Raw genomic sequence first — 25,649 nt, 5'->3', positions numbered from 1 at the left:
TGGAGACTCGGGGACTTGGAGACTAGAGACTAGGATAAACGGTGACTCGGAGACTCGGGGACTCGGGGACTCGGAGACTCGGAGACTCGGAGACTCGGGGACTAGGGGACTCGGGGACTCGGGGACTCGGAGACTAGCATATCAAAAGTAACTAAACAGGTTTACAACGCGAAAACGCAGCTATCTTTCATTTATAAAGGTTCATTATTATTCATACCAATCAGTAAAAGAAAAGAAATTTAATGAAACTTAATTTTAGTCACGCGCGTTATAGTCGTGGAGATGAATGAGCCAAGCGCTTGAGTGTCTGTGTACAAAATTCGTGCAACATGCCCTGACATCCATTCCGTGTTTTAGAATTTGGGGCCATTTTCCACCATTCCATGTTTTGGGATTTGGAGTCATTTTCCGCCATTCCACCGTTCCACTGTTCCACCGTTCCACCGTTCCACCGTTCCACCATTCCACCGTTCCACCGTTCCAACTTTTAGGGTCGCCCCTATTTTCCACCATTCTTCCATTCCACCGTTCCAGCTTTTAGGGTCGCCCAAAGATGGAGGCCTGCCATGAAAGCGTAACATTTCATGATCAAATTAAGTCTCTTTGTATCAGCGGTGGGACGCACGGAAATGAACTCAGTGGCGTTTACCTGGTGAAAAACTGGCTGAGGAATAGTGCTATCGAGATTAAAAGAGATTCTTTTCGAACTCAAGCTGTACTAGCGAATCCCAGGGCAATCGAACAATGTGTGCGCTTCATTGATGTGGATCTCAACAGACAGTTTAAACCAGAAAATCTGTCGTCTCCTGTTGAGAAAGAGGTGGAAAGTTGTCCATATGAAATACAGAGAGCTCGAGAACTGTATTCACAATTTCAAAATGAGGCCGGAAAAAAGGTTGTTGATTTCTGGCTTGATCTTCATAACACAACTGCAAATACGGGGCCCTTTTTTATAATGAACAGCTCTATGGAGCCATTTCCGTTGCATGTAGCAGCACAAATACAAATGGAGTTCCCAGAGCTACGCGTTATGCTCTTGAAGGAGGGAAATTTTGAAGGGCACCATTTCAAAGAGGGCCAAGTTGAAAACAGGAAAGAGGAGCTAAACAATGCCTCTCAATTTCCCACTCAAGGTGTTCCAGATTTAGGTTTGGAGGGCATGACTTTGGAAATGGGTCCGTTGGCGCATGGCACTTTAAACACGGCTATTTGCAATTTGGCAAAGAAAATAGTTTGTGGTGTACTTGACCAGGTGGACAAGTTTAACAATGGCCACGAATTTGAGGAAGAGGAAATTGAAGTGTTCAGATCACTGGGCAACATTCATTTTCCTACTGATGCAAAAGGTGAACTTTCAGCCATGGTATCACCAAATGTGGAAGGAAATGACTGGAAACCACTGTATCCTGGTGACCCACTCTTTTTGTCATTTTCTGGTGAGACCATCTCCTTCACAGGAAATTCTGTGGTGTGGCCAGTTTTTATAAATGAGGCTGCATATTTCCCAAACAACATAGCCATGACAATCACTACGAAGGAAAAGATAACTGTTCCAGCTCTGAAGTTGAAAACAAATTAAAATTTGACTGTTCCTTACATCACGAATTCACATCAATGGTTATAAGGTTGCAGACTGTCTGAGTCTCAAATTCAACACTACAGAAGTTTATCTCAACCTATAGTTAAAAAGGTTTTGAAGAAACTTTTTTATGATTGAAGTGAGACATAAGTAGAACACATAGTCTAACAGTGTGCCATAGTACATTATTAAAATCTGACACTGAGCATTTTGACCCTTGATGGAACAAGGTGAACTTAGCCTGCCTCTAAAGTTGCTTTCATATTGAAGGCCTTAACTTCTCCCTACTATATTCATACATTATGCAGCAAACAGGTAATGAGAATACTCAAACTTATCAGGTAGGAGTTGTTATCCTCCTCTTCCTTGGGAGGTCTGTTTTTTTTGTTTGTTTTTTTTTTTTAAGATAATTACATTTATGCATATTATCATGAGATCCATGAAAGTTGCATAAAGGCCACCACAGTATTTGAGGGTAGATCGACCTGCTAACCAGTTGCTTTTGCTTCGTGCGTTGTGAAGAGTGATTTAGAGGAAAAGGCTGTTCTGTACTCCAATATAAACTAATAGATAGTAATTTAGTGTAAAAAGTTAACCATCATCCTTTGTTGCAATTTCTCTTTATACCTACTGTATTTCTAGTTTTAAGTTTCATTTAACAGGAGTCATGCAAAGCCATCACTGTTTTGTTTCTTTTTGATTTATCATTGCAATTTTGACAACAAGATTTAGTATGGAAACCCATGTACTCCAAAAACAAATCAGATTGGATCATATTTTCTATTCATAATTGGTTAACTTTTTAAGCAGTTATTGGATGAGGTTGATGATGATATCAAAAAATATCAATGTTGAGGTTTGAGTTATCTGCCAAAGCCAAAGGCAGATAGTGCAGCCACAAAGTTTGATAATTCATGATATAATGTGAAAACCAAATTCAATTATTGATTTATTAAACATTTGAAAGCAATCTGCAAAAAAAACAAAACAAAACAAAACAAAAAATCACTTGGAGTTTGGAAAAGCTTGAGAATGTTACAGGGACAAGTGGCTTGGAAACTAGGCAAACTGGGTCATAATGGCAACTTCACAAACCATACATAGCATATTGACTGTATACTCTCGACTGATCAGAGTTTGTATAGTAAGTTTAATGCATAAGATCAGTTATTTACATTTATTCAACAAATGCTAATTAATATTTGCAAGTGAAATGCAAAATGGTGTGGTATTAGGGGTTCATACTATTGGGGTCGTGTTGAGTTTCATCGATTCTTTTAATAAAAAAGGAATCATGTTTTACCATTCTTATAAAATCAAGTCATTTTCAGACATTTAGTTTGTTTAATAAACATTTTTTTAAAAGAATATTTCATTTGGGAGGTTAAGCTAAATGTATTACATTCTCATAAGTGTTATTCCAGTCATATAAATCACAAATGGGAAATGGGTGGGAAATGTCAGTCAACCATGTTCTGACACTTTGAAGTTAATAGATCAACATTTTACCTAAAAGTTCAAGTTGTCAGGGTAAATTAGAGCCAAAGGAGAGTAAAATTAGTTAGATTTAGCAGATTCAAGTTACTGAGTTCCATGAATAAAGGGGGCAAGTTTCTAAAGAAATTGTGGTGCTGTGTTGATGGGAGCAACAAGGTAATTTTTTAAGCAATCTGCAAAAAAATACACTTCACTAAGAGTTTGGAAAAGTTTGAGAACACTACATGGATGAGGGGCTTTAAATTTGAGCCAAGGGAGAGTAATATTAGTTAGTGTTAACAAGTTCAAACAACTGAGTCACATGAATTAAGGGGGCAAGTTTCTAAAGAAACTGAGCATGGTGCTGCGTCGATAGGATCAGGAGTAACAAGGTCATTTGGGTTTTATTAACTCAGTTGATAATGTAATTTGGCCACTGTAAAGAGTTTCAAAGCTGACAATACGAGCATTATAGCCCTTCATCTTTCACTCTGATGAAGGGCTAATGTCAAAACATCAGCTTTGAAACTCTTTACGACGGCCAAATCACATTATCAACTCAGTTGATAAAACCCAAAGTAACTGAGTTCCACTTTGCTGATAGTAGATGACTTACAAATGGGGTCAAATTCAAGGAAAATTGATCTTATTAAGGTTTTAGTGGGGAGTTTGAGTTAATCTACATATAGTTTGAATCAGCAGGGTACTACTGTAGTATATTAACAGTCTGTTCACAAAACTCATGAATTTCCCCATAAACAGTTTCTTTCCTGGCTCATCTGAAAACAAAGTGTTATCAGATTGAATAAGTATTGATTTGGGAATTATTTACTTCAAATAAAAGGCATATTCTGATACATAACATTAAGTTATTTTCTATTCCAGCTCTTCAACATATGACACAAATCTTATTGTCTCCCTTAATCCTTTCACTGTCTGCACTATAAACAAGATAATGCAGACAGAGCTGAATAATGAAGAGCTATGTCAGAGGGTATGCGGTCAACAACATGGGCTCGTGTCTTGGGTCTAAAATTTAGCGAAATTAGCAGAAAATAATAAGGGTTGACTTTTAAAACCGAGGAACTCTGTTTTCATCGAAGGCACTTTCCTATTTCCAGAGATTTTAAGGAGAAAATTAATTTTTTTAAATTTTTAGGGAGTGTACCAAGTTTTTGGAGGTTGTTCTGTCAAAGAAAAGCAGCAAGGAAAATGATGCCTCGAAGCAACAGAATAGGAAATCAACCATGTGAACGACTCAAAGTCCATGTTTCCGTGGCAAAACCTAACACATGCGTATATGTTATTCAGCTCTGTCGATATTGCAAGGTTGAATTGTGCACTGTAAACAGAAGTACAGCACAGTCTCCAACACTCTCTCTGTGCCTTGGTGTAGCCACTTATTAAAAATTATATATTGTTCAGACACACACATAGATTCTTCATAGATGCTTCATAAAACATTTGACATCCACATGGAAGATCTACGGTACAAAAGTGATCAGGCTTGGTCGAAATACGAGTATTAAAAAGCTCAGTCTTGCTTAGAGTTCATAGTGTTTTGAGTGTAATTGTAGGGTTGGGTGAGACAAAAATTGTGGCTTCAACCTCTCAAAGTCAATTATCGTTCACCAATAATGATAACAAAGGTCCTTTGGTTATATTGATGATGAGATGAAGATTGCAGTCTAGCCTTCGTGGTTTGCAGTTAAATGGAGCTTGAGTCTTTGATATCATCACGAATTCCTTTCAAAATTCACCACTAGTTGTATCAAGAGCTGGTCGACCATAGATAATACACCTCTGAAAATATCCAGATTAATTGCGGATGCAAATATCGAGGTTTAAAGATTAAAGAAAGTTTCCTGTATTGTGCCACTTGAAAAAAAATACTTGTTCCTCAACCTTGTTTCTGCTTGTGAGTCTTGTTCAGTTTACATATGACTCTTAAAACTCCTTTTCTCTTGACGAACCTACATCCAGGACACATAAGCTTTAAAGCAGTACGTACTTTGTAATTTCGAACCGCCATTAGGGTGTACGCAAGACCATGTTGTCGAAAACTGTTTAAAATTCCTCTTGGTATAGAAAACATTCTGAATTTCGTGTAACAATATGGCGGTTCGATACTTAGCAGCCAGGCAGTCAGTTTCAGTTCTCTTGACCGCGCTGGAGCTGGACGAAAAGGACGGCGAACATACACGTCGGTATAGTGAAAATAATTTTTTTTTTTTTTACCATTTCTTATATGATCTTCTATTGTTCATGGCCAATGACGATTTAAATTCATTTCATCAAGGCTTCCCGAATGTAAGGACCTCCATTTTATTGGTTTGATTTTTTTTCTAAGAAGAAAGATCAATCCTCCCGGGTTCAAAGGACAATAATATTGATGATATGTAAGCGCCTTCCAGGGAAGGTTTTTTAATTCCTACCTTACAAATATTGGACAAAAAGGCGGAGGGGGGCGGAGGAGGGGTGTGCATGAAGTAGATAAGATTGAAAGTATGAACACGATTGACGATAATTAAGAATTTATTTCATAACGGTTGATATGCCAATTATTCAGTGATGTCACGAAGCTAAGCTAATTGCCCATCCAAAATCATAATTACTGGTTTAACCGGAGTCCTGTCAAAAGCAGGCATTTTCTTTGCAACCAGTGTTGGTCAATTTTCAGGACAGAATGCAAGGCGAAGAGAGTGAACCAAACTCCAGCTCACCTGCAACTGACGGCCCTGTCGATCCCAAACGGGAGGACGAATCTCAAAATGATAATTTTGCCAGAAAAGACGGAAAAGCGGTTCAAATAGGGTAAGATCCTTTGAAACTAAGCCGTCCGCAACTTTATGTCAGTTTCTAAGGATGGGTTCTAAAATTCCGAAGTTAAATCGATGCTTTCCAAAAATCGATTTCTTCTCTATAACACGACTTTACTACAATCTGATTAAGACAATTACAGAAATGGTTAACACCATCGAAACTTATAAGCCCAACACCAAATAAGATTAAAACGATTTTCACACCGTGAAATGAAAATTGCATTCCAAATATCGAATAAGCGAATTCCACTGTAGTCTAGAAAAAATTACAGCAACGAAACTTTAACGAGGGATTATGATGGTCTAATCGTGGAAAAGTTTTCTTAATACCTGCCGCTAAATGATAAGCTTTTCATTCATTATTTTTGTTTTTGATTAACGCTTCATTTCCTTTTTATTTTTCGGATCAAGTCACGTGATTTTACTTGACAACCACTAGCCTCCTTGGTTACATTGCAGGAAGAAACGAATCACATTGGCGGTAAACTTCAACATGTCTCAGCAACAGTACAAACTTGCTCGATTTGCAAAGTACGGTCCACCGCCCCTGACTCAAGAGCAGAAACTGAAGAAGGAGAAAGGTTTTGTTCTCGATGCTATAGCGGTTAGCACTCTATCAGATGACTCCGGCCGAGCTAATCCGAAAATGGCGACAGCCATTCCACCGTACAATGCTCAAAAGGACAGGCATTCGAAAGGATATTTTGAAAAACCTGATGTCAAAAAGCTTTTGAAAAAGACAGATCAGGTAAGAATAAGCCTCATTTTATATTCTTACTTCAGTTTAATTCATCGGATTTGGTTATGGTGGTTTAAACGTGGGGACTGTTTGTAAACAAGAGTACTTTGTGAATAGCTAATTAAGACACAGTGAGCAGTACAGTTCGCACGCCTTGCAGAAACTCGAAAATAATTTGTTAATGATCTTAAACCAAATCAGTAAAACTTTCCAGTAATGCCAATTTAATCCTAGCAGTCAATAATGTAGTCAGATAATTAAACCTAAAGCTACGATGAGCTCTAAAACTTTTTCAATGCGGTATCGTTCTTCTCTTTGAGATGCGATTTATTTCTTTCGCATAGTTTACATTTTTATCATTCTCTTATTTCTTCTGACTTAAACTGGGTTGATCTTAAATCACCATACAAACAACAATCACATCCGAATACGGATAAATTCTAGGAGGTTATGTCATTTTAATAAGGTCGCCTTTGACTTGACATTAATAGAATTTACAGTGCAGTAAAGACAATTATTCAATGGTGTGTCGATCGGTGGAAATCCGAGGTTTACAACTTCCTCGCAAATTCATAACTTCCTCTCGACCAAACTAGGGCAAAAATGATATTGGTCATAAGATTTTTATTAAACATGATTATAGTTATAACACCAGCTTGTCCAATTTGAAGAAATCCCTATCTTTGGATTTACTAAGCGAGAGAAGAAAATTCCATCGTTTACAAATTTTCCATAAAATGTGTATTGCTTTGCCTATCCCGTCTTATTATCAATTGTCCATTAGGAAAACTAGAAATTACTCGACGAATTCATTTATTCAACCACCTGTACATCATGATTACTACAAGTATAGTTTCTTTCCGAGAGCTAGAAGGGACTGGAACTGTTTATCACCTGGAACTAGATCACTTAATTATTCAACTTTTTGCAATACAAAATTTTTCTAAGTTTTTATTTTTTAAGCATAGCTATATCGTTAATTACATATTTTATTCATTTATTTTTTTTATTAGCTATGTTTATATTTTTATTCTTTTATCTCTTCTTGATGTGTAATAGCATTGAAGAGTAATAAAGTAGATGTAGAAGATGTTCTACATTTTCCCATGTTCAAATGACATCATTGTACTTTTGTGTCCTCATTGGCTCCTTAATTGCGACTTTTGCTCCGATTGGGCATTTAATTGTGGCTACTTGGTTTTTACAACACTTAATTATTCTAACATGATCTTCTGCATGCTGTACATCTATAGTCTTGCATAATTATTATTTCTCCAGTTATCCTGGCCCACCTGACTGAGCTTTGTGAGTCTTGTTTACATCACATGAAACAATCAGAAGTATTCTCACTCCTCTGAACTGCAGAGGATCCATGCCTGTCTATGTAGGATCCCTTCCTTCCCTCACCATTTTTTTAGCTCTCCTAACAATTTCCCATAACCTTTGTAGGGGTGACATAAAAACGTAAAGTCAGCAATCAACTACAAGCATATTAGGAAGTCTTTGCTTTGTTATTTGCTTCATGATAAATGTGATTTAAGGCCTTGTTAATTAATAAAGTGACATTTTACTTCTTCTTTCTGATTCATTTACAGCTTAATTAAATCAAGCAGATCCACCACTAGTGCCCATTATTCAATAAATCCACAAAGCAATTAATAGTGACGTGCATGTGTGTAACGTGATAGCTTTTTCAATATATACATTTAACTTTGTTGAATCCTTGCTTTTTCAAACCTAAAAGATTTTTATTTTACACTTGTAACAGTATAACACAAAGGAAAAGTATAGCTCTGAATAACAAAGACACGTCTTTTGTCTCTGCATGCATGAGCGAATAAATTGTGTCAATGCAGGTAACATACATCTGAGGTAGTATGGTAAGAGGCTCTTGTCAACATCTGGCAGGTTTCCATTGCATGAAGCAGCTACAGATATTGATACTCCTCCCTGGATGGAATGGTAGTCTATCGCAGGTTATCCTGCACCCCTCACTTGGGTCTTGAACTGGGAAACTCTTCAACTTAATTTCAGCATTCTATTGGTTGGGTACCATGTTTGCCATGGTGGGTAGGGAGAGGGCAGAAAGACATTTAAGAATCTTGTATAAAAACACTTAGCACCAATTGCAAACAGGTCTCAAACCTATAATTATATTTAAATCAAAATCACACACTAAACATTAGGTCATCTGTGTCACCCATTACTCAGTTGTCTAGACCCTATTTTGTTGTAGGAGTATCCTGGTGACTCAATAGCAGGCAAGCAAATGGACAAATTCTATGACAAAGGCATGATGGGTGACTACATCTGGCATCGCAACACTGCAGGGGCTGGTAAGTTCACTACAGGCAAGACACTTGCAGACAGTATGTGCCTTGTGACAATGGCCACCTGGTTTCCATAAGCCTTTTTTTTTCCAAAAATGAAAATGATCTTAACTCCAGATTTGAGGTTCATCTTACATTCCTATCTCCCCTTTATTGTCATCTCTCTTAAGCAGCTACTTCCCTCTGTTCTTAAGGTAGCTATTTTGGACACGTTTAGGTTTGACTATGTGCATTTTGAGAAAACCCTTTGGGATGCTTGCTGTCATATTTTGTTACTTAAAAAATTCAATCAGATGTGAAATGCAAAAAGTTGTTGTTTATACTACATGTATGTCTAATGCAATTAGGAATGTGCAGGAAGTCATTTTAGTTGAATCAAGGATGTTCAGATTGGTTTGTCTTCAAGGTTCAATTTGTCTTTGACTGGTCAACATCATGATAACACTTCTGAAGAGCTAGCCTCAGCTCTTTAAAGAGTCTCTGAGATCCAGCTTTGAGAGTTTTGTTGGAATTGGCAGCCCCACAATATTCAGGAAGCTTATTTTTCCATTACTTTCTTTTCACATCTGAAATTGCCAGAGGAAAAAAAAACCTAGGACAATTTACCCAGCTTTACTTTTTCTCTTTACAATTTACATTGTACTTTTTGTGATGAAAAGTTATCAGTATTATGTGAAGCAATGATTTTTATATTCATTAAAATTCATTTCTCCTCTGCTAAAGGACATTCAACAAGTCAAGTGGGAGGTCATGGATTGTTCATGGAAAACATTTCTCCTCTTAATGGTTTCAATGGTTGTTTTGGATTTCGTAGAAACACTCCTTCACTCCGAACTCACCCATCAGTTTTCATAGGTAAAATATTATTTCCTTATAATATAGTTTCCTTTGCATGCGAACATCATTATCCATATTTCGAATCCATACTCTCCTCTGCACATTTCTTTTCAACTGGTAATTACAAGGAGAATCTGTTTCACATTTAAAGCTTCTTGGGTTGGCAATCATTTCCTTTATTCTCATACATGACTGTTAGTGAATTGTTCAGCAGTATTGCTTTAAAGAAAAAGTAAATGCTCTTGGGGTTTGAGGGTAAGTTGATAGTATTCTGTAAAATAATCCTTCCCCTTTATACACACACAAACACTCTACTTTGGGAATCAGACGTACTATTTTTTGGTTTTCGTAGAAACTTATTAAAAGTCTGCTAACTCTCCTCCAGAGTAATTTAATTTCCCCTTGACCCTTCTTCAGTGATAATGAGTGTATTTTTTTTTTTGTCACATGCTGATTATCCTTTTAAAATACGAATTGAGGAAGCTGTAACAGCTAGCACTCTCTGAGCATGTTTGCATGCTTTAAAACTGTGAGTTGCACATTTAACCCTTTCATTTCCAAGATCTCATCAGCAATTCTCTTTACTGTCTGCCATTCAATTCTTTTGATGTTTGTTCAGAGAATAATCTAATAATCTACTTATTGATATCCTACTTTAATCTCGTTACTTGTCTCCTTGATATTGTAAGGAGAAATTCTGTTTTGGTCACTCATGGGAGTGAAGGGGTTAAGATATGTCTCAGGAACTCAGGATTTACAGTTATCTTTAGTTGTAATCACATCATTGGGATGAGAGGGATCTTGGAAAGACTTCTGCTAGTGACTGACATTTTGACAAACCAAGGTTAATTCCTCTTCAGAGTCGAGTCTCGACAGCTGCCTGTGATTCTGATGATGACAGTCATGCAATTTTTTCCCTCCGATTGTTGCAACAGTTACCTCAGTTTCTTTCACCAACATTTCTATTTTGTGCATCATTCCAACTAGTTTGCTCAGAAGGCAAGATCCAATCATGGTTAACATACAAAATTTTTTTTTTTCTTTTTTTTTTTTTTTTAAATAAAAGTCCATAATATTATTTAAAGCTATTTCAAATTTGCATTGTTATTTTGTTTTGGACAGGGAAAATTGACAGCCGCTCTGTAGTTCCATGACAAGGCTGTCACAATCTTTCAAGTATCGAGATTGACGAGATAACTGGTGTGCCTAACCCAAGGCATAGAACTGGTATAGCTTTGATGCCCAAGTGTGACTGAATTTCTATTCATAGTAATATATTTATTGATATTTGTACCTCAAAGTTGGTCAATCAGAAAGCAGCAGTGTCACTGCATACAGTTTGGTGAGGGGTTCCAAGAACTCAGGCAACCAAGGACATTTTTAACCTGTTACTGACCACATAATTATGTTGGAGTGACCACAAATAATTCCGTGCCATGGAAACTTACCTGAGTTCAAGCTTTTTTGTCTTGGAGCTCTGTCCTTGGTCGTCCCAGCCAGTGCAAACTTCAACATAATGTGGTTGTCTTGGCCAACTACGTATTCTATGACTTAAAAGCCTTCTTTTACAGGGATGTTTGAAGCATAAACCTTTTGAACCCCCCCCCCCCCTCCCTCCTCCCTTACAAGTGACCATATTGTAAATTCCTCTGACAATTTCAATATGCTTTAAGGCTGACAGAGTTTAGACAAGTCTAAAAAGAAAGTTTTGGCTCTCAACTCTCCCATCTGGTTACACAGTGATTGTCTCCCTCCTTAGGTTGGTCAGGTGGATTACCATAACTTAAGAAACATTGCTAAGATTTTGCCACTGTGCAGAATTAAAATAAATAACTTTGGGTCATGTAACATGTTTTCAAAGTGACCAAGTATTATGGTGTCAGGCCCACAACGATCCTTTTATTGCCCCAATTGGAAGTCACATAATTAGCGAAATCAATATGGCTATTTTTAAGTTAAGGGCTTAAGTATGTGGAGCACACAGCACAATCTTAGCTTGTCTGCAAGCCCCATGCTTTGGAAAATTTTTGTAAAAAAGTGTGGAGAAAAAATAAATGTATTGCCAACATTTGAGAGAAAAAGTTGTTGATTGTTCTGAAGATCTTTAATACAGCCAGAGGTTGCTAGGGAGGTAAAATACCAACTTCTCCAAACAGGTAAGGTGTAATGTCAAGCACTGTCAAATTCTATATAAAAAAATAAATAATAATAATAATAAAAAAAAATAACAGGTAAGGTGACCTAGAATAATTGCTTTCTTCCTGTGAACTAGGTAAATACTATTTCCTTTTTCTGCCCTGATGAAGATAAATTTTCATAGCAGACTGGGTGTAACAATTGTCAGGAAGCTTTCATCACTCTAACAGTTAATATCCAAAGATCTGAAGACAAAAGAGAAGATAGGAAATGCAAGTAACTAAAATTCATATATAATCAACAAAACAGAAATGGCTGGTAAATTTTTGACTTTATGACAAAAGTAGAAGTTAAAACTAAGACAAGTACATTCATAAAAACTGTCTTTGTTGCATTTCACTCCTGATGCTGTACACACGTTAAGTATCTTACAAGATTGCGTTGTTTGCTGTTGGGGAATTTAACATTCACTACCTTAAGCTCAATTTACAACTGTGTGTAATGATACAAAATGTACGTGTATTTGTTGCCAAAGCATTTGATTGTCACCCCCACAAGTGGGTTCCTGCAGCACTGTAACTACAAATAAAATTTTGAAGGCAATTAAATTTACCTCATGTCATGAATGTGAGACTGAAATCTTTGTTTCATTGCCAGAAAATTAAGCTTAAGCAATTAACCCTGTAACCTACAATGTCATCCCTGAATTACATGTTACGATCATGTGAGTAAAGGAAATCATCACCAACTAAATAACCACTGATCATTATACAAATTCTCTTTGTCAGCACCCTAAGAAATGCATAGAGAACAGTTTGGAGAATATGCATACTGATGTTGGAGTGTAAAGGACTGATAACAGGTTTGACACCAATGTGTTTAATGATTGTTAGCGAAAATTGGAAAGTACAATTTTTACCTCATGGTCAGTCAACTTCAATTCAATCATTCTTTTCTCTGGAGACACTAAAAGGAAATTTATCCTGATAAGAAAATACTTGATGCCTTGATTTCAAGACCAAATTCTCAGAGTGAACATTGTAAGAAATGTAAGGCTAATAGGGTAGAGAATTTGTATTAAAATCTTGGAAGTGAAAGGGTTAAGTACAAGGTAATATCTTAAATAGTAATTATTGCATCACAAATACATTTCATTTAAAATGTCTTATTTTTTTGGAGCAACAAATTTTGCATTTTACGTAACGTGATTGTTCTGTAACACACAAATGCCTCTTTTCTAAATAGAAGTTTTGCACGGCAGCCATGTTGGATGGCAGGAACAATGAAAATATTTTGCATAAGAAAGAAAATTTTTTCCCATAGGTAAAATAATCTACTCTTCCTGCCATCCAACATGGCTGCTGTGCAAAACCTCTATACTCAGGCTACTATAATTATAATTACAAAGTGGAGGGGATGTTTTCTACAAAATTCCCCCTCCCACTTTTCTTTGTCTAAGATTTTAATTTATTAACAAAAAGTAGTAAGGGCTCTTTTCATTTACAGGAACTAGCCAGTAAGACTGGTCAGTCTATAAATGAAACAGAAAAGTTCTGAAAACTGGGAGAGTTGGAACTGGCCCAGCTGACTCTATCTTTTTTAGCTGGGTTAGTCAGATTTTAGGCTCCTGTCCAGACTACATCTGAAATGATCACAAGTAATTAGCATGAATTTACTAATTATGAGAAAGGGACTTCTGCATTTCATTTACACCCTGTTTCTTTCCAGTTCAACCAGACCTGATGAACAAAAACAACACTTACTATTGATCAGTCTGCTTACATCTAGACTTAAAATATGGACATGGCACTGCCAGTTGCTTGACCTCTTGAGTTCTGACACATCTCTAAGTACCTTTCTTCCTCACGTAGAGAGTTCAGTAAAGTGTTCATATCGTTAACCACCATATTCCCATTTCCGACAAATTCTGACACACCACCATTTTCAGTGGATAGCAATCCCATCCCTGACACCATGTCATCTATTTCATGATTTGCCATGTCACACTGGGTCTTCTGAGCTGGGGTCTGCACACCTGAAGTACCATATGCTGCATTCTCTGAGGGTGGGTAGAAGCCCCCACTGACATCTGGTAGATTAAGCAGTTGTTCACTTCTGTAGCTAGACTGTGGCCACTGCACTTCTAGAGAATTTCTTTCAAGGTATGGCTGTGGTCGATGATGCACAGTCTGTAAACAGGGTTGATGGGGTTGCTGAGCTGCCTCTTGTTCTTCAGGATATGGGTAGTGCCGCAATCGTTGGGTCTGATGAGATCGAGGAACTGACATACCCTGACATACCGAAGGAGGATGTGATGGAGGGGTTGGTTCTAACTGCCCTTGCTCTTGTCCATTTAGATATGCATCAAACTCTTGTGGATCTACAGCCCCACAGATTAGTTCTGTTTCATTTACATTTGGCATTGGTGTCACTTGTCTGTTGACTGGGCCATTTAGAGGCTCCAGCCTACCCATGTGTACTCTTGACTGCCTGATTGGTTCACTACTACGGCGCTGCTCACCTTTTCCATTTTGGGGCAGGTAACTCCCAGAACTATCTGCCTCGCATATCACAGTGTCACTTTTCCTTCTGTTTGCAGCATGGTTGCAAGTATTTCTCTGTGGTAGTAAATGAGATGAGGGTGGGATCTTGTGGAAAATGGGACTTCGAATAACTGCCAAGTTAGACTGACTTCCATAACCACTGCTATTACGGCTCAGTCTGTTGTATGGTGCACTTTGATTACTGCAAGTACTTGTCTCACTGGTACGGCGAAGAGTGTCCTCACTGCCATCAAAAGGATGAAGACGTGGTCTGCGATGAAGAGGAGTCACCCCAGTAGGTACAGGTGGGGCACACCCATTCGGATAATGCGGTATAACCTCCTGAGGTTGAATATTTGTGGTTGGAAAGGGGCTAGCCTGGCTAGATCTACGACTGCCATAAGAAGACCAACCACTTTCTTGGCTAGACCTTCTGCTTGCATCACCAAGCTCCCCAGATAAATGGCTGCCATCACTTGATCTTCGCGATGTTTGGCTCATTCTGCGGTGAACATCACTCACCCACTGAGCAACGTCCCTTTTGTGAACATCAATTTTGGGAAAGTTGACACTCGGTGCTGGTGGTCTGACCTCTTGTGCAGTAGCCACAGCACCATTCTCTCCAGGCTCCCAGTCTCCTTCTATGATATCTGGAAGTTGGCTAACGAATGGAGGACTTCTTGGGGATATCCCCAAAGTGGAATTGCCCACACTTCTTGGACCCTCCAGGTTGGATGGAATGTCAAGGCCTCCTGGGGTTCTTTCACAGCTTGAAGACACAACATCCCCATCAAAGCTACTGCCTACAATTGTTTGGGAGCAGCTTCCAGCTTGAATCACACTACCTGCACTGCTTGATCCATCTTGTCCAGGCGACATTGGTTCTTCAACATGATTGCTCATTGGATGTGAGGCTTGTGTACCACTGCTAGATGTATTGGAGCTTTGGCCCCTGTCAGAGGATACATTCCCTTTTTTGTCCGAATTGGGTGGTGGCTTTTCTCTACTGCCTTCTGCTTTCAGCTGTTTTAATGAAAAAGGATCCACAATAAATGGTTGAGTGGATCTTACAGGAAACTTGTAATAAGTCTGTAAGACTCTTATAGTTACATTCATTAAAGGCTTAGAAGCCACTCTTTTTTACAACCCATGATGTATGCAATCCTATATCTGCCCTGAAGAGGCTGTTTTACACTTAAATTTTAAATGGTCCATTTTTCATTGTTTTGATCAAACGGAGGAGGGCATCGTCCAAAAAAAATTGCATTTAATAAGCATATGGTCAATCAAGAATTTCTTCTAACAGATAATGAAAGAGTGACCTTAAGTACAGAAGAGTGATACTAAGCCAGCACTTGACATGGATTCTTGTACCAGCAAGTATGAAATCCATAAAAGATAGATATCTCAATTCTTCAATACTTAATTTCTAGCGACATGCATTCTTTTCAAGTGCAACAGGCTAGCTGTCACTGGCCATTATAAGAGTAGCACAAATCTTATTTACCCTCTTAATTCCTTGTTCTCCGTGGACCGTTTTTGTATGCTTCCTCAGTGAGCTGGGATCTGTGTACCTTTTTGGACAGCCTGGTACTTTACAGACGTAAGGTTTCTGTAAGGAACAGCAGGTACATTCATATTATTGTTCAATCCACGTATGTTCAAGTCATAAAAGTTTCCAAATTTCTGACCAATGATAGAGATCAAAAAAAGCAGTGTACATTATTCTTGTAGTGTTTAATATCTGCACACTTACCACAGAAGAATGTGTCCTATTTTGATGCTTGGCTCTGTCAGAAGCATTAGAGAAAGCTTTATTGCACCCTTCCACTTCACAAACATATGGCCGCTCTCCAGTATGCGAACGGAGGTGAGTTTTGAGATTCTCAAGTCTGGAGTAAGCCTTGGTGCAGCCTTCATACTAGAGATGGAGTAGCATTGTTTCAAGAACTGTTACTTTGACTTAGCATATTTCTAACAATGTCTACCCATTATCAATATACATTTTTAGGCAATTATCTCTTTAGTGGCTGGAATGACCAATGACTTATCACTCCTTCATATCAATACACAATCAATAAAAAAAAAGGTGATTATAGAACAAAGAAAATATCAACTTCCTTTATGGAAGGTTGATTGATTGCACAGCAATTTCTCGCAACTCAGAAGAGGAAAAAAGGGGATAGGTTGCCTGATCCTACCCTGCTACCCTACAACTGAGTGATGACTAATTAAGACAAGCAGTTTTCTACACATACATAAGCTCATAAAAATATTAATGGCATCAGTTGACACTAATTTGCTACAACTATTACCTAGTTGTGCTAGTTGAGCTTAGAAATGAAGGTGTGTATGTGGGCCTTGTAGCACACTGATACAAGTTTCATGTAACACAGTGTAGACAACAGTTCTATTAAAATTAAAATAAAAAAACTATAAAATAAAACTATAAAAAACTATAAAATTTCCTTCTTTAGACTTACAGTGCATTTATGTGGCTTCTCCCCTGTGTGACGCCGCATGTGTACAACCAACATGTACTGAGCTTTAAAGGGTTTCTTCTCTCTGGTGCAGCCATCCCAATAGCAAGTGAAGTCCTTACGATCTTTCTTGATGTGGTCAGTGTTGACATGTTTGACCAGCTCATCTTGTGATTCAAACAGCTTTTGACATTCCTTCCAATAGCAAGTCAAATCACGCTCTTGATCCTGGTCCCCTTGATTCTCTTCTCCTTCGTTATCTGAGCCTTCCTGCTGTTATGTAAAGAATGGTTAAGGTTTGCTCTTAAAGGCAAAGTGGCCCACAAATAATGTCAGAGATGAAGGGGAGTATAATCATTCTGGCTCCTGAAAATCGAAGTGAAATGCTTCCACCCTTCTTTCACTGATTGTGGTTACATTTTTGAACTCAATTAATCCTTCAGTGAATACCTTTTATATGCACATTATGAAATCAAAAGTAAAAATTACCTGAAAGCTTGGTCTACATTGACTGCAGAAATGAACTATTGATTGATTGTTAGGTAAAATCTTTCTTTTTTCTTTTTTTGCCATGCCTACATGAAGGATTGCATTGCAATTTTAATTACATTCATATTTCAAATATCAGTTGCAACTGCATGCCAAAGACCACTTGATAAGGTGATAATTACTTACGCCTGAATTTGTGGTTTCATGATAAAACCCAGAGTACTTTTCATTGAGCCCAAATATGCATCACTGACTCCTCTAGCTTGTAATTTTCAAACTTTCTCATGTTCTCTCAAAATCCCATGTGGGTTATTAAGCCAGCAAACTGATAGAAAGTGCAATCTATTGCAGACAGCTTGAACAATCACCATGCACAATTAACTATAGCAAGGACATTTAAATTATTAGTTTGAAATGACTGAACTGGTGCCTTGCACTGATAGATAGATAGATAGATAGATAGATAGATAGATAGATAGATAGATAGTTAGATAGATAGATAGATTAATAGATAGATAGTTTATTTATATAACTTTGGAACCCAAAAGTTGAATTACATCATATTTACATGGTAAAAAAAATATATAATTATATTTATTAAAAACTAGATCATTGGATAATGTAATTCAAGACTTTTTATTGGCTTAGCCATTATGGTATATCAGCCAATATACCATAATCTACAAATATGGCAAGCGTACGTGTCAGCTTAAAATTAAAAGGGAGCTTAACATTTAATAAAATTCAATAATTTAATTTCACATTTTTAATAAAACAATTATTCCACCCATGCTTGTTGGATATGAGATGATTATAGCCAACTTGGCGCTATGCGCCTCGCTGGCTATCTATCATCTCATATCCAACGCACGCTCATGGAATAATTGTTAAATATACATATATATATAAATCCCTACATAGTTAACGGGATTAAGACTAGATCTACAAGTGCAAACTGTTAAAATATGGAATCAAAAATCTTATGCCTTAAGTGCATTTGAAACAATAAAACTTTTACGAAATCTCTGTCTTGAAAACTGAGTTGAACATGTGTGACTTCCTGAGGTTATAACACTTGATATTTTTGTGGGGGAGTAAATGATTCTTAAGCTTACTGTCTTTGTTTTCCAAAATGTTCTTATAAAGTTTGTCCGTCAGGGCTTGTCTTCTGCCTGACAGACTTACAAGTCCTGCCTTAACTAGCGCCTCGTCATAAGGAAAACATGGAAAAATGATATGCATCACCCTCTTTTGCACTGCCTCTAACTCACGAGAAAGACAGACTTTTTAAGCCTGCTAAACTCTTTTATGCATATGAAGATTGACATGACCATTACATATAATTATCTTATTAACCAAGCGTGAGGGCCGTACTGGGAGAATATTGGCCTGAGGTCTTGACAGTACAGACCGAACGCAGCGAGGTCCGTACAAAAAAGACAGAGGGCCGATATTCTTCCAGTACGGTCCCGAGCAAGCTTGGTTAATAAGAGATTTATTATACGACTGAAGTTCAAAGGGACACAAGTGTGGTATCATTCGGGACAGTGCCCGGTCCAATACTGAGAGAATATTGACTGGCAATAGAGCAATTTTGATTGGTTGATTTTAGTTATTGGCCCTCTGACTGCCCGAGTCGTGTAATAAAATGAATTATCTCCTTCATTCAGTTCATACTTCTGTCACTTAATTGCAGTTTATAGATTGACCATGTCAAGTGATCTACCCATCAAACTCCTGTCACTCTTGCATACAGCTGGAATTGGGACATTACAGGACATTATCAACACTTCAAAATTAAATATTTACTGTTAAAAAATGTTGTGAAAAAAATACATTTCTTGCCTTTACAAGACCCTTAATTGTGATACATTTACCATGCTTGAATTGTTGTTTCAGGGCTGTGGTTTAGTGGCACCGGGTGGCCCCTTGCGCCTTACTCTTGCTCTTGGGGCGACTCAGGAATCTTAGTTTATTCATATATAGTCTGAATTTCTGCCGTCTCTTCCCTTTACCCCAAGTGGGGTGCAGGAGAGAGACTCTCCTGCGCCCCCCTTGGGGTAAAGGGAAGAGACGGCTGAAATTCAGACTAATTCATAAAAAACATATGCTGTGCACCCTGGATTTCACAGTTTCAGTGCACTAGGCTCCCTTCAATTTTTCTTAGAGCACAGCCTTGTGTTTACTAAAATTTATAACCAGAAAGTTTTGTAGCTTTGTGTTTTAAATTCCAGAAATTGTACAATTTCAAAACAAAATCTTCTATTGAACAACACTTTTGGAAAATATCAAAACTTCAAAATAAGATTCACCATTCCAAAGAAGAGTCCCTAACCTCACAAAGCCTCAGTTGAAGTTAAAAAGCTCAGTTTTGTTTCCATCCAGCCATAATTTGCATCACATTTGGGAATGAAGTACTGTTAACTCCAAAAGGTTTATCTTATAGTCAGGATAAAACTGAAATCAATGTTAAAGGTGTGAAACCTCATGGCTACACTTGAGGGAAACTTGCAGCTGAAGTGAAACTGTGCGGGAAACCTTGCCAATTTTTACTATAGTAGCTGTTCCTTAGGAAAGAATTACGGTCAAGTTGCCAATGGTTCAACCAGGGGTTTCAAAACAAGCTGGCGACTGCCGGCTACTTGATTGTGTGTCAACGGCTACTCTGGTCCAAACAGTCTGCTCGTGACAAACAATCTCGGTGTTATCACAGCTGCCTACTTTTCCAGAGTTGGCCACCTACTTCAAAACAATTTGAAACACCAACGCCAACTCGCCAAGGTATAAAATTGAGTAGAGACATTGGCGAGTTGGTCTTAAACCCAGCTGTACAACTTAGAAGTCAAACATAAAGAAAAGTAAACAATCTTTAGTAAAAAAGCAATTTTTTTTTCTTTCAACAAGTTTAAGGATCTCATGGTGACTTGACTGCATGGAAACCTTTGGAAATAGGTAGGACTTGATGACAAAACATCCTCGTGTAGAAAATCAGCCCTTTTTTGAAAATAAGGAATTATGATGGAATTAGAGCGACAGATTTATAAAATGAAAATAATTCAAGACTTCTGCTTTTAAACCCTTAGGTTCCACTTGTATTCTTGTCCTCCAGTTTGAGCACAACAGTGGAAAACAAGTCAAACTGAATCATTTGTTACACAAAAGATAAACTTTCCAGATATTTATGAAAACCTCATGATTCATTTGGGAAACAGTCCAATTGTAAAAATCAAAAAATCATAATATTGACATAGTTAGAGATGGATTAAAAAGAACAGTCAAACAGGTCAAAAATAAATGTAAGTTGGATCAGAAGAGCAGTAATATTATTTTTTAACTTGACAGCTCTTCTGTTTTAGTAAATTGTACCAGGAATTGTTTGCTCAGTAATGTATATTTTGGCAGCTTTTGCTTTTGATTTCCTGTGGATAGGAACTAAGGGATATTCCTGATGGCTAGCCAATGCATAATACAATGAGTGATAATCTTTAAAAACCACAACATTTACATGTCTTGTACCCACAATTGAAGAAAATGAATAAGCTCCTTATCTTTTTTGATGTCTGCCAGTGGTTTATCTATAATCTATAATAGAAAATTTAACAAAAGGGCTTAGGTTTTTTTAATCGGTTTTGGCATAGGTTAATTATCGCACAGTGTTTGCCACAAAGTCTAAAGGGAGGATAAGGGAGATGGCAGTCCATCCTTGTGCAGATGGTCAAATTGAAAATTCACCTGGAAGGCACATTGGGAAGCAATTATTAATGCCCCTTGACAAGTATAGTTTGATGAGCTGTCAAACCATGTTCTAGATAAGGATTGTTCTAGCCATCTGTGGTTGTGACCAATAAAGGATCTATCAGCCTGAAAGCACCTTCCACATTAACTATATATTGATCATTATCTCCAGAGTAAGTAATCCTGATTGAAATGATAGTCTGCCTTAATATCAAAATTTACATAATCACATGTCTGCAAATTTGCCTGCTGTAAACAAAAAGAAAAACGTGATAAATGGAGTACATTGTTAAACATAACAGGAAAAGAAAACTTATCGAGATCCAGTATGTCAATCAAGAATTAGAAATTGGAAAAGCTGTCACAATAAGCTCATTCATTTGAATATATATGAACTGTTCTTATTTTGGTTATCATTACTGATAAACTACACTCGTGATTGAGGCCGACAGGAAGGGAAGGAAAAACAACTTGCTGCTGCATGACTGTTCATGAGTGATTTAAAGTCTGTGGGCAGCACAGTTGGGTGTCAATGCTTAAGGCTACAGCAAAAGGGATAAAATCAATCGGTTAAACCACAAACATCTCAACTATGTTGTGAATAACTTATTGTGTACGTTTGTGATCTTGGAGAACTAGCATCAAGATGTCAGGTATAAATCCACCCTATGATCATTCAAAATTAAATCTTGAACACCAGAAAATTTAAAATAATATATCCCACAGCTCATGTATAGCCAAATACAATTTGCACTTGAAGTTCACAAAAAAAAAGTCTCTCAACCAAACATTCACACCCTTTGAAAGAAAACGTTTTAGAATCTGACCATTATTTTGTACCTGTCCAAGAGATTAAAATTCCCAGTTAGTTCACTTATATTAAGTCTTGTAAACATTCAAATCTCTCAGACTTTTGCTGTCCTGCTGCTTCAAAATTAGCAAGCTGAAGAATATTTTGGCACAATTTACTATTTATTCTTTACAAACCACCAAACAATTAACATATGTTATTGTGATGGCGAGGGAATTCTAGAATGTAATGAAAACGTAAAGTTATATGGTAATTATAACCAAGAAGAAAATCTTTTTTTCTCAAATGTTGACTCATCTTAGATACAAAAAGATTGCAGTATAGTTTGGACTGATTCTGCATAGCCTTGCTTGACCGGTTCATCCCATTACAATTAACTCATGGTTGGTTACAAAACTCTATGAAATAATTTTATGGATATCTCACAATTTCAAGAACCACATCAGTATTTTAGTATAATTTCGGAGCTGAGCAAAGAGTTTCCAGCAATCTGATTGGTCGAGTGGTTTCTTATATGACGCTATATAAACCGCTCCATGCAGTTTATATAAAATGTTAAACTAAAATGTTAATAAATTTTACTAAAATGTTATGATTTTAGAAATTCCTCTGTTGTTCAGCTTTGAAATTATACTAAAACAATTATTCGCCTCAGGTTCGGTGAATATTGTGGAGTAATCCCCTCGACTTCGTCTCAGGGATTATTTGATGATATTCACCTCGCCTTCGGCGAATAATTGTTAAATATTTATGATGTGATAAATAAATCTGATTTTTCTCCTCAGTTTAGATTCTTCTTCTTCTGAAAAAAGTTTGTCCGTCAACAAAAAATAGTACACTGTAATAAAATATTAATTTTACAAGAAAATATAAATCAGTGCCATGCTTGTAACTGACATGCAAGCACATATTGAGATGTCACATTCATAACAGAAAAGAAATTGATACAAGTATGAATAAATGAGAAAATATATGAAAAAAATTAAGATTTAGGGGAGAGACGACCCCCATAGAACGAGCCTCCTTGACGATAGGCCCCAAATGGGGAGGTTCATTCATCCACTTGTGGAGTAAAAGGAAATTATTATTAACCTTATGAATGAACTGTACCCTACCTTCACTTCTGAAGCACCAGGTGAAGTTGTAGAGTCAAGGGGGCAAACATCCATACTTTCCTCCTTGCATGAGGTGCTCTGTGGTTCTTTCATGCAGGACACTTGTGATGACTCAGCACAACTCACACTCTCAGGCATTTCCTCCTTTGTTCCTTCAGCCCCTGTTGTTGAGCTAGGCAGTGTGTCTCGACTTGTGGAAGATGGTGTTGGTATTCGAGGAGTGGCGATAGGTGGAGGTGTAATGAACACAGTTCTAGCAACTGGATAACAACTGGCTTGGCGAGATCCAGGAGAGGTGCAAAAACCAATCGGACTCAAGTGACCAAAAGAACCTGCTGAAGACACCCTGGCTGGTCCAAGGTACCCTGATAAGGAATCTGGTGAACCTCGAATTAATGCATTCAAGTCAATAGATTCAACAGATGATGGGGTATTGGAGTGTGCCCGCTTCCGACTAAGTTTTGCTGATAGTCTTGGGCTTGGAAAGCTGGAAGATGGCAGGTCGATAACTGTGGACCGCAGAGATGTTGCAGTGGATGGTGGCCCTCCATACTCAGTAGCTGGATTTCTGTGCAGATTTGCCAAGTAGTCTGATGGTATCACAGGTTTTACAAAAGGCTGATAACCAGGGGGCCATTCAGGTTTGGGGCGTGCAATATCAGAGTCAGTATGTCTTCTCTCACGGGAACCACTCAATGAAGGTGCAACTCCATGCATCGGCGGGGGATTTGAATAAAATGCATCTGGGTGATGGTAATGATAAGGCCGATAAGGTGAATGGGGATGAGGAATGGGAGATAGATGTGGTGGTAGCACAGGACTTGGAGGATGACTGTGCCAGTGAGGGGCTCGTCCAGGGTAATAGTGGTTTGCATGAGGTGGGGCTGGCATAGATGGAGGTGGATGATGAGGGGGTGGGTAGTGCATATCATATGGGTAGTAATCAGGATATGGTGCTGCATGATATGGGTGGCTCCCACTCCATGACTGTGTGTGCCTGTGGTTGTATGGTGGATACCCATGTGGTCTTCTGCCCTCAAGAGAGGAAGTCCTATTATCAGCTGGTTCCCTGTGGTTCACATCAAAAGTTGTTTGGGTTTCCTGATCATGAGCCCGATGAACGGAATTCATCTCTGGTTTGGACTCATCCATGATTTTTCAAATGTAGCCAAAACAGTCCTTCATAAATGCAATATATTTTTGATAACAAACCTTTTTCTTTATCGGAAATATTTGTCAAGTTCAGTATCTGTTGAGGACACGACAGACGTTGCGTGGGTCTCGGATGAAATGTCCCGTTCTCGAATAACTCGCAACTTAGGAAGCGGCGCGCGGCACAAAACGAGTTAGCGCATCACACACGAAAGGTTCATGCTATCCACGATTCCTTGATATTCTGCGTGTAAGTGACTGCCGTTTCTATCGCGATTAAAACTCTGCTCTTTTCAGCCTTGCGAATCCACTGCCCTTAAGTCATAGTAACTGCTGACGCCAGAACAGTTCAAGCACCCCTAAGAAAATACAGAGAAACTTTACTGGAAATTTTACTTACATGTTCAGCAAGAGTGGGAATGATCGAACCATAACCACAATCGAAACACACTCAGGGCGATCAAGAAGAAAACAATGGCAATGCTCACCTTGAAAAACGCAGACAGTTTCTAGGAAGACCTGGCGGGCAAATCAATCAAATTGTCCCAAATTTGGGATATCGTCGGACGAATGCGCTCTTGCGAACCGGGTAAAACCAATCGAGCGAAGGGAAAGACGTCAGAAAAAGCCGCTGTTAGGACACGCGGCAATTTTCTCACTATCACGAAAATTCACCACAGAAAGTAAATTCTCCGAATGCATTCCCTATGATTTAGAAACGCGAGTATCAGTTTTCTCAACCGCAGGAGAGCGTATAGGTCAGTCAAAGGAAATCGGGTTTTCTTCCCAAGTGCGACAGCTCTGACAGGTTTCCGCACAACTTTATTGGTTTAACTAATACAAAGGGCATTCAAACAGACTCAAACCAATCACATCGGCGGATTTCCGCGACACAAAACCCTTGGGGTCAGCACAGATGTCGGTTCAACGTTTGATCAGAGGCAATCTACGCCCTCGAGTTTGCTGATGATAAAAAAATCAACAAGATGTTTATTACTGTAAACACCGATGCGGAAAGGAATGGGCATGTCGTTTATGCTCGGAAGGAGAGGAATTTTATGTTTTAAAAGTATTTTCGTGCGACTAGCACTGGGAAGTAATTTTTAACGAGTACTGCTCGAAGATTCTGCTACCCCTCGCTCAAGGTCAAAATGGGATGATCTGAAATTTGCGCTATTAAGTGTCGGAACATCCCAGCTGTTGAATTGACGAATGAACGATGCGTCTTGTCATTAAAAATAGCACACAAAGCTTTCTGATGCGACCTTAGAGTCAAACCCAAACACTCTCAAGATTAGAGATTGTTGATTTTTGAAGATATGAAAACAACCTCATCTTTTATTTCCCATCCGTGTACCTGCGGTGCAGGCTTCTTCAAAAATTCCTGTGGAAGGAAGTCTTTAAT

At 38.0% G+C, this 25,649-nt stretch overlaps 2 protein-coding genes and 1 pseudogene across 4 annotated transcripts; 2 read left to right on the top strand and 1 right to left on the bottom strand.

Annotated features, from left to right (window-relative positions):
* Positions 1-512: 512 nt before the first annotated feature.
* On the top strand, positions 513-4,858 carry LOC111333787 (N-acyl-aromatic-L-amino acid amidohydrolase (carboxylate-forming) pseudogene; annotated as a pseudogene).
* Positions 4,859-5,673: 815 nt separating this feature from the next.
* LOC111333768 (sperm microtubule associated protein 1) lies at positions 5,674-11,383 on the top strand. Its single transcript, XM_022939390.2, has 5 exons — positions 5,674-5,869; positions 6,337-6,625; positions 8,853-8,952; positions 9,670-9,801; positions 10,906-11,383. Exons 1-5 carry the CDS (start codon positions 5,742-5,744, stop codon positions 10,935-10,937), a joined length of 681 nt encoding a protein of 226 aa, XP_022795125.2. The 5' UTR covers positions 5,674-5,741; the 3' UTR covers positions 10,938-11,383.
* An 848-nt stretch (positions 11,384-12,231) lies between these two features.
* Positions 12,232-24,995, bottom strand: LOC111333767 (uncharacterized). Of its 3 annotated transcripts, XM_022939388.2 has the most exons (7): positions 24,733-24,995; positions 23,093-24,603; positions 16,946-17,215; positions 16,219-16,383; positions 15,970-16,074; positions 13,683-15,485; positions 12,232-12,885 (listed from the first exon to the last, which is right to left on the bottom strand). In XM_022939388.2, the coding sequence occupies exons 2-6, from the start codon at positions 24,242-24,244 to the stop codon at positions 13,710-13,712; spliced, it is 3,468 nt and encodes a 1,155-aa protein (XP_022795123.2). In that variant the 5' UTR covers positions 24,245-24,603; positions 24,733-24,995; the 3' UTR covers positions 12,232-12,885; positions 13,683-13,709. The 3 variants fall into 3 exon arrangements, with proteins under 3 accessions (XP_022795123.2, XP_022795124.2, XP_022795122.2); XM_022939389.2 differs by having other exon boundaries at positions 12,232-15,485; positions 16,946-17,212; XM_022939387.2 differs by having other exon boundaries at positions 12,232-15,485; positions 24,733-24,994.
* Positions 24,996-25,649: the final 654 nt, after the last annotated feature.

The sequence above is a fragment of the Stylophora pistillata genome, chromosome 12 (genome assembly GCF_964205215.1).
Source record: "Stylophora pistillata chromosome 12, jaStyPist1.2, whole genome shotgun sequence".
In the NCBI taxonomy this organism is placed as follows: domain Eukaryota; kingdom Metazoa; phylum Cnidaria; class Anthozoa; order Scleractinia; family Pocilloporidae; genus Stylophora; species Stylophora pistillata.
The sequence above is the reverse complement of the archived record's forward strand: the minus strand, read 5'-3'. Positions and strand labels throughout refer to the sequence as shown.

What these genes read in the sequence shown, in the direction of transcription:
- LOC111333767 (XM_022939388.2), bottom strand. Translation starts at nt 24,244, where the DNA reads ATGGATGAGTCCAAACCAGAGATGAATTCCGTTCATCGGGCTCATGAT. An exon ending in ATAGGACACATTCTTCTGTG is followed by an intron (nt 16,075 to 16,218) that starts GTAAGTGTGCAG and finishes TGTTCCTTACAG; the next exon opens with AAACCTTACGTCTGTAAAGT. An exon ending in GAGAACAAGGAATTAAGAGG is followed by an intron (nt 15,486 to 15,969) that starts GTAAATAAGATT and finishes TCATTAAAACAG; the next exon opens with CTGAAAGCAGAAGGCAGTAG.
- LOC111333768 (XM_022939390.2), top strand. Translation starts at nt 5,742, where the DNA reads ATGCAAGGCGAAGAGAGTGAACCAAACTCCAGCTCACCTGCAACTGAC. An exon ending in TCGCAACACTGCAGGGGCTG is followed by an intron (nt 8,953 to 9,669) that starts GTAAGTTCACTA and finishes CCTCTGCTAAAG; the next exon opens with GACATTCAACAAGTCAAGTG. An exon ending in TCACCCATCAGTTTTCATAG is followed by an intron (nt 9,802 to 10,905) that starts GTAAAATATTAT and finishes TGTTTTGGACAG; the next exon opens with GGAAAATTGACAGCCGCTCT.